Genomic DNA, 14,869 nt, shown 5'->3' with positions numbered 1-14,869 from the left:
CAGCCTTTGAAAAGATCTATACGTCATAAATTGAAAAGAAACAAAATAACAAAAAAAAAAAAAGACAAAAGGCCAAAGAAAGCTTTAGAAAAAAAGTACAAAATTTATGTTACCATTCGAGGTTTAATTTCAAAAAAAGAAGAAGAGTATTTTCTAAATATTTGTTTCATTGTTTTCTCTTTTTACCCTTTCTTTGAAAGGACTGTCTTTTCTCTTTTGAATTAAAAGAGAAAGAAATTTTTGTATTAAAGGTAAAGATAAAGACAAAAAAAAAACAAAACAAAGATACAGAGTCATTCAAGGCCATATATATACTTTGGAGACGTCAATTCTTGGCCTTAGAAAAAAAAAAAGAACCTGCAACAAGTTTCTCTGCCCATAACTCTTCTTTTACAACAAGACCAAATGATGAACACTAAGCTATCACTTTCTCATACCAAGATTCTCACCTTCACGGGTCGGTTCAACGATACCCGCACTCGAAGTGGCTTAGACAGACGCTCAATCGTTTCCCCAACTCTCAGTTCAAAGCCCATCTACTCCGGCGAACTCAAGGCTACAAAAGAGACAGCAGTAACCGAGCCGTCGAATACGAAGAATGCGAGTAATATTGAGGACAGCTTCTTCTCGAAAATTGCAATTAATTATCTCTCAAAGAATCTTCAAGACGCAGCAGGTTTGTATCCCACATCTATTTCTTTGAACCTATGCTAATTCACTTCATATATACTTGTTGAGGAAGAAATCTGAAAAAAAAATCTTCAGGGATGAGTAGTAGTAGTACCAAGAGTACCGATTATGATAGGTTAGTAGATACGGCCACTAGGGTTGCGCGTAACTTTGACACCAAGCAACAACATGAGCTTGTTCTTAGCTCTTTGGACAGAGCATTACCAGCAGAGATAAGCTCCTTGGTAAGTTTTCTTAAGGATTTAATTAGATCAAGCTGCAGCAAACTATGAACATATTACAATCACACCAACTTATCTGGTTAAAATTTACAGATCAAAGTGCTTTTCCCACCTTCAAAACTCTCGAGGGAGCTCTTTGCGCTGTTCACCACAATATCTTTCGCTTGGCTTGTTGGACCTTCAGAGGTAAGATACTTGTTTTTGAGTTGAAATTAATAGAAAATTATCATGAGTTTTTAATTCGAGAACTTCATTGCCAAGGTGAGGGAGACTGAGGTTAATGGAAGAAAAGAGAAGAGTGTTGTGTTCATAAAGAAGTGCAGGTTAACTATAAGCTCTCTCTATCTGGTCCCCCATCTGATCATTAAACTTCAGACAAATATCAAAATCATTCTTTCATAAACAATCATTACATTACAGAAACTACAAATTAAACAATAATTTCACTTGTTGAGATCAATCACTCATATCATGCATGTCACTGAATGTTGTTTATTTTGTAGGTTTCTTGAGCAGTCAAATTGTGTTGGTATGTGCACTCATATTTGTAAAATTCCATCCCAAATATTCATGAAAAATTCACTTGGAATGCCTATCTACATGGAGCCAGGTACTACGCTGAATCTATTTCTCTTCTAGTTTATAATCACTGAAACAGGCGTAAATAAAACAGTTGAATCTCAAACTTAATTATATATTGTGAAAATATTAGCCTGCACTTCTCAACTTGTGGAGGCTTAATGTGATCTTTCGGGGTCCCATTGATTCACCACTAAGGACACCATTAACTACAAGTAGACCCTTAATGATGTGTGATCATTCTTTCTAAGAAGTCAACCATTTGACTTAACACACAAGCAATCATTTTTATTTTTTTCAAACAGAGACAAATGTGACATCACTAATTAACATTTGTATTGAGTTTTGCAGATTTTAATGATCTTAGCTGTAAGATGATGTTTGGCCGGGAGCCTCCGGAGATCCAAGATGATCCTGTTATGAAACAACCATGCTTTGAATTCTGTAAGCATTGAAACCTTTTGTGATTGACAAGATAACTTCTTAAACAAGATATTTGAGAATCTTTATTAATAATGATTATCTGTTTTTGCAGGCAAATCAAACAAAAGCTATGGTGTGAAGCATTAGAGCTTGTTCCAGAGAGATTAGATTTAATTGTGATGTCAAAAAATATTGAAGGTTTTTCTTTTAAAGTTAAACCAGATATTACAATTACAGAAGCCATTAGTAAATAAATGTATTTGCAAAAAGATCAAAGCCATTTGTAGATCTATGAGACCAAACTGATTGGTAGACAAAACAAAAAGCTGACACAACTTAAGAAGAGCTCCATCTACGGCTCACAATCAGTATTGAGGTGTGTAAGAGTAAGGTTGGTTTTGGTTTTGGTTTTGGTTTTGCCTTAGATTCATGTGTCCTTGTCTTCCATCTCTAGAGTATTGGTCCCACATCATCTGTTCTTCCATCAACATCCTCTGTTTCTTCTCCATATCATTCATTTGCACGTATGGTGGCGGCGCAACCTCCAATGACGCTGCAAATGGATCCATGGGAACCGGACTGCTATTGTTTGCGCTGTTTCCATTTGCCGTTGCGGGTGCTGGAAGTGCCAGCATAGTCGCTGTAACCGATAGAAAATTCATGTCAAATCATCAATAAGGCAAACGAAAACAGAGCAAAGTTCTAAGAAACTTCAAAAAACTGAGAAAAGTTCTAAGAAACTGAGAAAACAGAGAAAAGTAATGTTTCTTTAAAACCTGCTGGTCTTCCTGCAGAACCGAACGCCATACTGCTTGCGCTTCCGCTGGCTCCATAAGCCGTCGATGTTTTCACGGCTGTGTTTACAGCGCCATGCTGATACATTCCGTTAAGCAACAACATATCAAAGCCTCCTCCGAGTTCCGACTTTTGTGCGGACAAGTTTGTTGCTGTTTGCACCAAAGCTGTTTCCCAATCGGCCGAATCATCCTTAAACGCTTCCCATCCTGGACCAGAATCTGAACCTGAACCACTCGCGTATGGCCCGTCAAATAAAGCCAATGCCAAGCTATCTCCAGCTTCTGCTCCTTCACCGCCGTTTGTATTCCCAAGATCTAGCAAATCACCCATCGTCTCTTCTTGTTTCTTCTCTATTACCACTTCTTCCTTTGCTTCTTCCTCGGGTTTTTCCTCTTCTTCTTCTTTTGGTGGAGGTTCGGGCAAGGCCTTGATTGCATTCATATCTTCTTGCTCTTCATTAACTTCATCTGTTCTCGCATCACCTTCTTCTTCATCAGCCTCAGATTTAGTAGATTTTGTGTTCTTGGTCTGTTCTAAAGCAGATTTGTCTCTTATAAACTCATCCATGAGGTCAAGCTTCTTCTGTGTGATCTTCTCTACCTCTGGATACTCAGAAGACCGTGCGATCCCCATGTTCTTGCACCAAGAGTAGAACTGATCAAGCTCTTCGAACTGTTTAGAAACCCGGCAGAAAATGTCATAGACCTTGATGGAATCAGAAATATCTAACTCCATAAATCGGTCGATTAAAATCCCCATTATCTCTGTTACATCGTAATATATCTGAAAACTCTCCTTCACTATTGGATAGAGAGCCACAATTACAACTCTGTTGTTCCTCGCGTTACCTATCCAAAAATGTTTTTTTTGTTCACACATAACTTTTTACCCAAGAAAATAAACACAGAGAGAGAGAGAGGAACCGTGAGACGCAAGTAGTATATGTACCTGTTGGACGACAAGCCAAGAAACGGTCAAGAAGTTGCTGCAAATGTTGAATTCTGATGAAAATCTGCTCTGTTTTCATCTCGGCGATAGGTTGTGACCTGACCACGATAGCCGTGGAGAGATCAGGCGCGGCTTGATCTTTCTCATCTCCATCGGTTTCTCCTCCAATGCAGTAAACTCCACGCTTCCCGTGTCTCGCTTGCATCCTCAAAAATCGAAAATTAAAAAAAAAATCTTAATCTGGTTAAACCAAAACGGCGTCACAAATACCTGTTTAAAATACATATTCAACTTGAAACCCGGATCTCGAGCACTCGTACCTGAAATCAAGCCTTTCGTCGAGGTACAAGGCGTAAGTCCTTACGAAAGCAGAGTAATCCCAAGAATTAGACCTAGAAACATCCCTGAAATCAGACATGTTGAGAAGCCTGGTACCACGGCGAGTGGCGAAGAAGATCTCTTGCTCGTAGGCTTGATCTCCTTCTCCTAAAAGGCGTTGGATCAAAATCAAGGTTTTGAGAGCAACGGTCCAGCATTTGGTTTTGTTAAGGCGTCTCGAAAGCGTGTTAACGCAAGCGTTGATGTAATTGCGTGAGTAAGAAGTTAGGCTAAGGATCTCTCTTATGTATTTCTCTTCGGCAGGGAACTCTTCGTGACGAGTCGCTTTGACGATGGCAACGTCTAGTTCCGATAAAGAAGCGCTTCGACCGTTGACTTTGGCAAGACCGACGCTGGTTTGGTCCTTAACGGCTCCTATGGCTCGTTTAAGTTTACTCGAACCCATTTTATTACTACGATTAATGTATTTAAAGGAAATTAAAGAAAAGAAAAGAAAAGACAAAGACTTGAAGAGAGAAAAGGGAAGAACGAGGGTTGTTTTATTTGTTTACGTTTCCTCGTCGTTTCCTTTTTTCTCCTCTGTTTTTTTTTTTTTTTTTTTTATGTTTTGTTTTTGTGTTCTTCTTCTGCTTCTTGTGTTTTGTTTTGTTTCGTCAATGTAGTTTCTTTGGTGTTCGTCGATTTTGCACCATTTAAGTCGCCGAAGTTGTCGGAGACATTTGCCGGTCAGAAATACCGCCACGTGGCTGGCTTTCTCTTCTAAATTTTTTTTTATTTGTGGGGTCAACTGAAATGTAGTTTCGTATTTACCATTAATGGGAAACGGAAGAGGAGAGATTTGATTAACAATAGTACTAATGTTGAGTTTAGCCAACAACAAACAATATTTTTAATGAAAAATACAAACTCCTAATTCTGATAGACAACAGACAGAAGAAGATGGATAAAACTGAGTATGGGAGATTGGGAGTGTTTCAGCAGCACTTAAAAGGAGAAGCAGCAAGTGGGTAATATTATATCATATGTCAATAACTCAGACGTGTCATTCTCATAGTGGATAAAGAGATAACTTTACACCATGGGTGCTAAATTTTTGGAAAAACGACAAATGGTGTATTATTATTTTTTCTACCACTAACGAGAAGATGATGACGAACCCGACAATTACGTGAAATTTTCCCATTACCAAATTTATAATATAACAAAACATTTTATTGTATTTTTTTAATTTCCAACTTTTCTACTTAAAAAGAGTTTGGTATTTTCTATTAGGAGCTTTTTCTTAAACTGATGTGAATAAGTTAAACAAAGTCAAAACCAAAAAGCCCACTTAAAAAAAAAAAAAAAAAAGCCCACTTCAAGTTTCTGGAAGGTTTAAACAAAGAATAAGGGCAAAAACGAAAATAGCTATAAAGTAAGGTCCTTTTTCTCAAACAAATAATTTAAAAAAAAAAAATGAAAAAAAGGAAAGAGAGAGAGAGCATAAAGTGAGAGTCTTTTTTTGTCATATCCTTTCTCGTCTGTGTCTCTTCGTCCTCATTAGCTTAAGCATCATTCATCAATATCATTCATTCTCCTTCTTCACCTAACACAAACTCCTCTCAAAAAGATTCCCCCATGGAAACTTGTTCTTCCACCTCTCTCTAATTATTATATTAACTCGCTATCTTCTTTTTTTTTTTTTTTTTTTTTAACTCACCCTCTCCCTACCACTGAGTCGTTTCCATGGCTAACAACAACAACCCACATGATAACATCTCCGATCCATCTCCCACCGACGATTTCTTCGAGCAGATCCTCGGTCTTTCCAACTTCTCCGCTTCTTCTGGTTCTGGTCTTTCTGGAATTGGCGGAGGATTAAGCGCACCTCCGATGATGCTTCAGCTCGGTGGTTCAGCAGGGGACGAAGGGAATCATCATAATCACAACATGGGTGCCATTGGAGGAGGACCTGGACCTGTTGGGTTTCATAATCATATGTTTCCCTTGGGATTAAGCCTCGATCAAGGGAAAGGACATGGCTTTCTTAAACCTGAAGGTCTTCTTCCTTCTGGGAAACGTTTCCAAGACGATGTTATTGATAACCGATGTTCCTCTATCAAACCTGTAAGCTTCTCTCTTCTTGAACTCTTCACCCTTTTTTATTTTTATTTGTTCTGTGTCTGTTTGTGCTTGTGGTTTTCGATGAAAAATCTTTAGGGTTTCAAAAAAGTTACGTTTTTGAGGAAACCCAGATGAGAAAGGTTGAATTTTGCCAAAGGATTAGGTCTAAATTTGATAGTTTTTGGCTCAGATTGGTGAGATTTTTCTGATTTTCGTTTGTTTGTGAAGAAAACCCAAGTTGAAGATTTTGAGAGGTTTCTTAACTAAAATTAACTTTTTTGTAAGCAACTTTAGCATAAAAGAGTCTTCTTTTATGTCAAAATTAGATTGTCCGAAATTATTTTCTCTTGTGGATACTTTTGACAAAGCTGAAGTGATATTTTCACCTGCTCTTATCTTGTGAAAAGTGATTTTAAGCTTCTTTTTTAATGTTATTGCTTCCTTTTTTTTTGTCTGTTTTGTTGAAAGGTTTACCATGGGCAGCCAATGTCACAGCCAGCTCCACCAATGCCGCATCAGCAATCTACAATTCGACCGAGAGTTAGAGCTAGGCGAGGTCAGGCCACTGATCCACATAGCATTGCTGAGAGGGTAATATTTTTGATACACTTTATAATCTTCTGTTCTGTTCTGTTCTGTTCTTCCGTTTATGTCTAATGTTTGATCAAAGCCTCAGCTATTGCTATTAGTTGAGATAGTTTGGCTTTATCTTTGCTTACGGAAACTTTACCTGAATGAATAATATTTGCTTTGCAACAGCTGCGTAGGGAAAGAATAGCAGAACGGATCAGGGCGTTGCAGGAACTTGTACCTACTGTTAACAAGGTTGGTATCCTTTGCCTAAAGCTTCAGCTGTATGAATTTTTCAAGGGTTTTGTTCTCATATCGCAAAGATAGCTTGAAAAAGAGCTCAAAGCTAATCAGAATACTGGCGTTCTCAATGAGTGAGAAGCTTTGTAAATGGCAAATAGAGAAACTGGGCTAGTCACAAACTTTGGAATTGTGAATAATAAAGATTTCTGTTGCGTTTGCTTTCTTTATGCAGACAGATAGGGCTGCTATGATCGATGAGATTGTCGATTATGTTAAGTTTCTCAGGCTCCAAGTTAAGGTAAAACCCCAGTCGTTTTTCAGTTTCAGTAAAATGCTATCATTGAAAGAGAGATTATTTAAAACATCTAGAAGGATTTGGTGGTATAAATACTTGGTCCCCACCACCACCTACTCTATTCAACCAAAATTCTAATCTGAATTAAAGATTAATAATTGTTTAATTCAATAGTAATAAAGAGTAATCAAAGAGCACATGATTGGGTGTTTTTTTGGCATTAGTCTCTTTCACTTAATGCTTGCTTCTCTCCCATGGAGAATCATTACAATTGAGGACTACGATAATAAAGCTAATGAGAACATTGAAGAATATTATGCAATGATGGGCTTTGATAATACTTTTCCTTGATAAGCTTTATCTCTGGTCAACTGTGGCAGGTATTGAGCATGAGTCGTCTTGGTGGAGCCGGTGCTGTCGCACCACTAGTCACTGAAATGCCATTGTCGTCATCAATTGAGGTTAGACTAAAGAGAGAGAGAGAGAGATAGACTTAAAAGAGAGAGAATAAAACAAGAGAACTTTTGGTAATGGGTTTGATTCACTGACTTCTGGTTTAAAAACTTTTCTTCAGGACGAGACGCAGGCCGTGTGGGAAAAATGGTCAAACGATGGGACAGAGCGGCAAGTGGCTAAGCTGATGGAAGAAAACGTTGGAGCAGCGATGCAGCTATTGCAATCAAAGGCTCTTTGCATTATGCCAATCTCGTTGGCAATGGCGATTTACCATTCTCAGCCACCAGACACATCTTCTTCAATCGTCAAACCAGAGATGAATCCTCCACCATAGATTTTGTTTATGGGACAGCATCCAACGTTCCTCAGCTGAAGATTGACATTTTGCTCCTTTTCCCACTATCTAGACTTTTGTGACTGATGAAAGGTAAGTAAAAAGACATTGGAGGTGGAATCTAAGTAGGATTTGTGCAGTAAAGAAGAATGGGAAGTGTCAAAAGAAGAAAAAGGCTCTCTCGCTTGCTTGGCCTAATATTCTATCAATTTGATGAAAGTAACTCTTTTTGTTTTAAAGACTTTAGTGGGAGTTTGAGGAGGAAAACGCTTTGAGGGTAAGGGTAGTAAAGTAGCTCTGTAGTAGTAGTAATGAAAGGTGTGGGATCGCTTTGAATTATTATGTAAAAAAAGGAAAGAAAAAAGTGTTCGTTGTATTTTGATTTTTCCCTTCTTCTTCTTGCACTAATTTGGACAAGATCATTTAATTTGTTCAAAATGATATGGTTAATATAGTTGACTGGACTGGCCAGTTAATTATTAAAAACATGATTTGCCTATTAGGAGTGTAAAAGAAAACACAATGTACGAACAAAATCCGGGTACATTGCAAGAACATTGGAAATAAATAGTAATACACACACAGTTTAATGCAAAGAAAATTGCTTATTAAAAAGATTTCCAATGCAGGAAAATGACTGTCTTTACCCAAACCATCTTCATGCAAGAAAGCAGATTCAAAAGTTAATAGATCTGATCAGTAAATCAGCATTCGACTTCGACTTTATTATCAGCTCTGCATTGGGTCGGTCGTTATAATCAACCTGCCATCAAAATGTTAAAAAAAAAAAAAAAAAATGTAGCTACTACTACATTGAACAACCATTGAGAAACCATATAACTGAATATTTGCAGAGTAGAGTCAGAGAGCTTTTACCCTCCATTTAGCAACATCTGGTGGTTTACCTGTAGTACGCAACGGAGAAACATATTAAACAAATCAAGGATTCTCTAAGGTCATTGCGAGTCTTTTAGAAATGAAAAGGACTTCTTACTACATACCAGTTGAGATATGCCGGTTTTCAACTCGTTGCATTGCTGTATCCAGATTGACATCGATGAACCTTTCAAATGAAGATGGAAGATATTATAATTGGTAATATTGAGATCTAAAACTTAAGTAAACACACTTTTCATACCACTTATCATCAAACATATCCGAGATGTCTTTCCAAGATCCTTCTTCTAACAAGATGTAGTTTCCTTCTACAATAACCACTTTATGCCTGTAAAAAGAGGACACGAAGAAAAACTGATCGTCTCGGCAAGAGGTATACAAAACCATTATATGATACTATTGAATAAGGATTCAACCGGTTTAGGAAGCTACTTACTGGAGGCTAACAAAGATATCTTCTTCAACTGGATCTCCAACTCCATGATCAAATGATGGTACATAAACTGAGCCCTAGAGAGCTTGAAAACTAATCAGAGTCTAATGCAAGTGTTGTAACTCCAAGATTCTAAGGTCAACAAGAAATCTTGTAACAATCTCTTTACCTCGTTTCTCAGCTTCTTTAAACAGTTAAGCAATAGTGCAGGATCAAAAGTCCATGGAGCTGGTTAATGGATAAAGGGGTCAGACCAATTTTGAACACTTTGAAACCTTACGTAGAAGGTAACTCTAACAGATCTCACCTCCTCTTCTCGCATGGGCTTCTTTGGGATCCTAGAGAGACATTAAAAAAGTCTGGTTAAAAACAAAGAGAAGGAGGGAGAGAGAACTATTTAAAATAAAATCAAATAAAGCTCAACCTCCATAGCATCAAGTTGCGAACGATACAAATGGAACCCATCCATGGGAAGTACAATAGCAACATCGGGAGGATTAACCTCAGCATCAAAAGAAGAAGCTTTCTGAGGCCATAGCCTATTTACACGACGTACTACTTCATTTGCTAATGTGCTTTTTCCAGCACCAGGAGGACCAGCCAAACCGACCAAACGTCTACACGAGCCAACACACACATCACATAGTGGATAAGAGAGTTATCTACATACTAACTAGGGTGCAGCGAAAAGAACAGTTTGGAATAAGAGAGTTTCCAACAGTAGCAACAAAAAAACCTTACTTAACATTTGGGCTGAACATTGATGCTGATGTAGGGACAAGTCGTTCTGCCAACTTATCATATATCTCATCCATACAACTTCAAAGGAGAAGAAAAGTGTCTCAATACTTTTGTAGAAGCAATGAGCAGAGAGACTAGTAGATTGATAAATTATACACAATATACAGGTAGTCTAGAAATCAGCTGATCAATGAGGGATTTACCTTCCATCGACAACAGTAACATCTCTCTTTTGACTGCAAGTAAGGATCTGCAAGAGTCGATTTTTAATTCACAGAAGATGATTAATTAAGCAAATCGCAAGAGACTCAAATATTTAAAAATCAAAACTTGTTTAATTTAGAGAAAACCAAACACACCAGATTACGAGGGTTTTTTCTTGTCCGTAAGCTCAATTGAACATGAAAAAGAGATTGGTCCCATGAGTGAGCTTTGAATCCTCTGAAACGAGACGATCCTGCAAATATGAATCGAGAACAATGGAAGCGGGGGGTAGTAAGCTCTTAATCGAAATCCTCCTGATACGGAAACAAACAAAATAGAATCAAGAAACGAAGAACAAAACCTGGAACAGAGGAGGAGTTTGAACTACAGTGGAGTCTGCTGGGTACAGTGGAGAAAGAAGAAACCTCCATATTGATTTGATGAAACAGATTAATAATTATCACTCTAATAGCCCTAAAGAGTTCTTTTTCTTTTTTTTGTTGAGATGCAAAATTTCTATGAATTACACAAAGCTGATTCGAATCAAAAAGTTTGGATTTTTGTTTTTGTGTAATCCGAGCGAAGCGGTGAGTCGGTGACTGCCTTCTTCTTCGAGGACGAATACGAAAGAGTGTGTTTTTGCAGTTGCAGAGGATAATAATAATAATAACAAAATTAATATTTTACTTATGTAATAGCCACGTCATCCTCCAAAACGCCGTTGACCACCTGACTCAAAAATAAGCTTGCTAGCGGCCCACTGGGCCAGGATCTGGACAGCTAGAAACTATAGACACTTACCATCATACACCCGTCACAACTCACAAGTCACATAAACTACAGACGCAACAAAAGAACTAACTCGTAGAATCTATATATTACATGATCAAAACTTCTTTTTTATGTGCTTGAGATGTCTACCTCATTTGGCTAAACCGCATTCTACACTGGCTCTGGTCTAGTAGTAATATCATTGTTTAATAGTAATAATGAAATATATGTATACTAAATGCAATTAAATATGTGTGAGAAAAAATTATATGAAACTGCACTGTTTGTTGTAATGTGTCTTGTAATTGTAATAGTACTCATTTCACTAATAGAGGGTTTTCATCATGGTACATAATTTAGTGACTTCTTTTTTGTAAGAATCCGGTTACAAAAAATACGAGTGATGTGTTGATTAATTAGATTTATGGATTAAGACCGATCTAATAAAGCCAACATTCATGTGTGACCTCATGTAAAATAAGCGGCCCTTCGAGTTTCCATATAGCCAATTTACTTTATATACCACAAGGGATCTTGAAATATATATACGAATGAACTAGGGAATTGAAGAAAGAAAAAAAGAAAAGAGATTTTATATTATTCATCCATGCAAAAGCATCGAATTCAAATATGAATAAATGTGCAAACTCATATATGTGAGAGAGATACGTGGCCTATCATGTTCTTGCCTTCTTGGAATCTAAAATAGCTTACCGGTGGTGCTTTACATTTTCCCCGCATATACGCATAATTTCTCTGGATATTATTTGATACATTATTTTAAAAAAAAAAACTGAGATAAATAAAATTAGGAATTAATTAATTTTCGGAAATTAAAAGCAAGTTGGGTCCATTTGTAATCTATCTTCTTCATGTCGAATATGTTCTCGGTAGTAGTATTTGATCGAACGAGACCTTCTCTACCGACGACACGTTCCTCACCATCTGGTTTGGACTTTTTCACGTTTCCATATTATTTTAAAATTTCATCCATTTCTGCTGCTACTCTAAAATAATATTTTGTTCTCTTGTCTCATGAAAACAAAGGGAAAGGTGCATATATATATATATATATATATATATTAGCTCACTTTATTAGGGTTCAAATAGTTTTTGGTTTCTAATATCGTCTCTAGCTATTGCCAAAAAAAAAAAAAAAAGTTGTCTATCAAGAAAATTGATGAGTACGTAACTACCACACTTAGCCTAGTAAGTTATTTAATTATTTCGTAACTCTCCCAATAAGTATAATTTCTTGATGATTCAAAGTCCTAAGTTCTTATACGTTTAATTTGGATGATCGTGCGAAATAAAGTCTAAAATCTTCAAGTACATGTATATGAAAGTTATGAACCAAACCATTTTTAAGGCAAAGTACAGTATGAAGTTATGAATCAAACCATTTTCAAGGCAAAGTTCATACGGGAGATACATGTGAACGATAGAATCATTAAAATACATCAACCAGTTGTAGCAAGTACATATGAATCATTTTCCTTTTGTATTAATACTCAACAGAATATATGTTGTGATTGATAACAGTATAACATAGTGGAACGATGAGGTTGTAAATTAGTTGATCATGCATAACTATAAAAAAACACGTGAAATGAACTTCTTTATAAATCGCATTATAGATCACTTAAATATGTGATACAAGTTTCTCCATCATTATTTCTAACGTTGTAGTTTAATTAGTTGGGCGTATTAGAGCACATTTTAAGGGAAATATCAATATTCATGATCATCACGGTTTTGAGTAAACTACATTAATCAAATTCAAGTTTTCAATATCGAAATAATTACACGTTAATGGGCATATATTAACGTATATATATATAAGATTAACCATATCATTATGGATTGTGATTGTTCGGAGAGTATATAGATTGGTTCTCTTTTCTTGTCGGTCGAATGATCCGAACGTACAGAGGGGGCATCTTCCTCGTGATCTCCTCCAGCTTGTACGACCTAAACGACAATGGCTCTTTCATGGTATATAATTGCTATTATTATTCCATTTAACACACATATATATATATATATATATAGATATATATGAATTTGAAAATCGAAAACGAGATAGAATCTTTGTTGATTGTGGTTCTCTTTCTGATAGGCTCTCCAATGTTCTTCTACTTTTCTCTTGTTCTGTCATTTCAATAATTTATTTTGCAAAATTGCCCCCACAAAAAAATGAAAGAGAACTATTGAACTTTATTTCTATAAACCCCCAATGTTTCTTCAATATGCGTATCACCCCCGCGGAAACTTCTATTGAATTTAGGGTTTTGATAAACAGACTTCTAACTGAAAATAAGTTTATAAAATTATATTAATTCTAACTTTTCAATTTACCCTAAATGAAATATTAGATAATTAGGTACCAATCTGAACAACATCAAAAGTATAAAGCAGTAATTAACAAAAAAATATAGGGTTTGATAAACAAATCATGTAAAATTTGAGGGGCTGTTATTTTTATTTTTCCAAAACTAAGTTCATCTATAAATACCAAAGACTTTGCTTGATCCAGACTCAAACCAAATTTCCCCATTACTTACACCAATACACAGAGAGTTACTTACACTACTAATACACAAGCACACATTCAGACAATTTCAATGGAGAAGATATCAAATTTGTTAGAAGACAAGCCAGTGGTGATATTCAGCAAGACATCGTGCTGTATGAGTCACACGATCAAGTCGCTTATATCTGGATACGGTGCGAATCCAACGGTGTACGAGCTAGATGAGATGTCTAATGGAGCAGAAGTCGAAAGAGCACTAGCCGAGCTTGGATGCAAACCGACCGTGCCAGCTGTGTTTATAGGACAACAGCTCGTCGGTGGTGCAAATCAGCTTATGTCTCTTCAAGTCAGGAACCAACTAGGCTCGTTGCTCCGAAGAGCTGGAGCCATATGGATTTAAGACTTTTAATGTCTTAATTTCGAGATGCATATATAGCTATATATATATCTTCTAGTATAGATCAGTGACTGAAACGTATATGTGTTTATGCTTCAAACACTACGAGATGATCAATGTTTGAAGCATATATATTAATATATATAGGTGTAAGTTCAGGAAGAAAAAGAATAAAAAAGCAGTTTGATACAGTTTCGCTTTTGTGTTTTGAATGCAATCGCAATTGTTTAGTTAGGAATAAAATCGTATTTGCATCATATGTATTTACCTAATTACCTGAGGACGTTATATATATAAAAGTGTTATATCAGTTTTTATTGCCTTGTGTTATGGTGCATTTCTTATAAAATTATAACATTCAAGAAAAAATAACAAAATAACATTTCTTAGGTATCTACAATTTCAAGTCATACAAAGTCAGTAGGAAATGTGATGTAGAGTAGCGGTTGATCATGTATGATAGCAAATCTGTTAAGTCTGTTAGCAAAGCTTGAAAATATTGAAATTTAAAAAACAAAACTCTACCTCCTCTCCAACACGATCAAACTATGGACACAAGCAGTCTTGCCAACAACTTCAATAATATGATCAAAATCAGCTAAACAGAACCCAAACGAAAAGCCGCCTCCTTCAACAAAATGGATACCATCATCATCTCCCTCATAATCTCCTCCCTCAGCATGGGTAAATGAGCATCAAATTCTTGGTACATGCATGCCACACTAATAGTTCCAGTCCATGGTAACTTTCTTAAATCTCTACTGGTTTTCTCCGAGTCACGATAAACCAATACAGTGACAAAACCTTTCTTCCGTTGAGATTCGATGAAATGTCTTCCCACACATGATGGGACATCGTAAATAGACTATCCCAAAAAGAAAAAAAAAAGAATTG

General features: G+C 36.4%; 5 protein-coding genes and 1 long non-coding RNA gene across 6 annotated transcripts; 3 read left to right on the top strand and 3 right to left on the bottom strand.

The window, feature by feature from the left end:
* Nucleotides 1–221: 221 nt before the first annotated feature.
* On the bottom strand, nucleotides 222–1,157 carry LOC147927723 (uncharacterized). Its single transcript, XR_015580404.1, has 2 exons — nucleotides 1,024–1,157; nucleotides 222–746 (listed from the first exon to the last, which is right to left on the bottom strand). It is a non-coding gene; the product is annotated as an uncharacterized LOC147927723 (long non-coding RNA).
* Nucleotides 406–2,182, top strand: LOC104738801 (beta-carotene isomerase D27, chloroplastic-like). Its single transcript, XM_010459012.2, has 7 exons — nucleotides 406–676; nucleotides 766–914; nucleotides 1,005–1,097; nucleotides 1,173–1,234; nucleotides 1,415–1,521; nucleotides 1,842–1,934; nucleotides 2,026–2,182. Exons 1-7 carry the CDS (start codon nucleotides 406–408, stop codon nucleotides 2,058–2,060), a joined length of 810 nt encoding a protein of 269 aa, XP_010457314.1. The 3' UTR covers nucleotides 2,061–2,182.
* On the bottom strand, nucleotides 2,104–4,955 carry LOC104743129 (putative clathrin assembly protein At1g03050). The gene is made up of 4 exons (XM_010464241.2): nucleotides 3,980–4,955; nucleotides 3,660–3,865; nucleotides 2,690–3,559; nucleotides 2,104–2,553 (listed from the first exon to the last, which is right to left on the bottom strand). Exons 1-4 carry the CDS (start codon nucleotides 4,441–4,443, stop codon nucleotides 2,279–2,281), a joined length of 1,815 nt encoding a protein of 604 aa, XP_010462543.2. The 5' UTR covers nucleotides 4,444–4,955; the 3' UTR covers nucleotides 2,104–2,278.
* Nucleotides 4,956–5,437: 482 nt separating this feature from the next.
* Nucleotides 5,438–8,383, top strand: LOC104738800 (transcription factor bHLH7). Its single transcript, XM_010459011.3, has 6 exons — nucleotides 5,438–6,104; nucleotides 6,570–6,692; nucleotides 6,861–6,926; nucleotides 7,147–7,212; nucleotides 7,590–7,670; nucleotides 7,784–8,383. Exons 1-6 carry the CDS (start codon nucleotides 5,724–5,726, stop codon nucleotides 7,997–7,999), a joined length of 933 nt encoding a protein of 310 aa, XP_010457313.3. The 5' UTR covers nucleotides 5,438–5,723; the 3' UTR covers nucleotides 8,000–8,383.
* Nucleotides 8,384–8,475: 92 nt separating this feature from the next.
* LOC104738797 (putative uridine kinase C227.14) lies at nucleotides 8,476–10,986 on the bottom strand. Its single transcript, XM_010459008.3, has 12 exons — nucleotides 10,636–10,986; nucleotides 10,430–10,527; nucleotides 10,274–10,320; nucleotides 10,071–10,148; nucleotides 9,754–9,946; nucleotides 9,637–9,667; nucleotides 9,499–9,557; nucleotides 9,333–9,406; nucleotides 9,138–9,224; nucleotides 9,001–9,062; nucleotides 8,876–8,904; nucleotides 8,476–8,762 (listed from the first exon to the last, which is right to left on the bottom strand). Exons 1-12 carry the CDS (start codon nucleotides 10,703–10,705, stop codon nucleotides 8,676–8,678), a joined length of 915 nt encoding a protein of 304 aa, XP_010457310.2. The 5' UTR covers nucleotides 10,706–10,986; the 3' UTR covers nucleotides 8,476–8,675.
* Nucleotides 10,987–13,591: 2,605 nt separating this feature from the next.
* Nucleotides 13,592–14,295, top strand: LOC104738795 (monothiol glutaredoxin-S1). Its single transcript, XM_010459007.2, has one exon. The coding sequence runs from the start codon at nucleotides 13,670–13,672 to the stop codon at nucleotides 13,976–13,978; it is 309 nt and encodes a 102-aa protein (XP_010457309.1). The 5' UTR covers nucleotides 13,592–13,669; the 3' UTR covers nucleotides 13,979–14,295.
* Nucleotides 14,296–14,869: the final 574 nt, after the last annotated feature.

This window comes from Camelina sativa, chromosome 14 (genome assembly GCF_030686135.1).
Source record: "Camelina sativa cultivar CO46 ecotype springtype chromosome 14, ASM3068613v1".
Classification (NCBI taxonomy): Eukaryota; Viridiplantae; Streptophyta; class Magnoliopsida; order Brassicales; family Brassicaceae; genus Camelina; species Camelina sativa.
The sequence above is the reverse complement of the archived record's forward strand: the minus strand, read 5'-3'. Positions and strand labels throughout refer to the sequence as shown.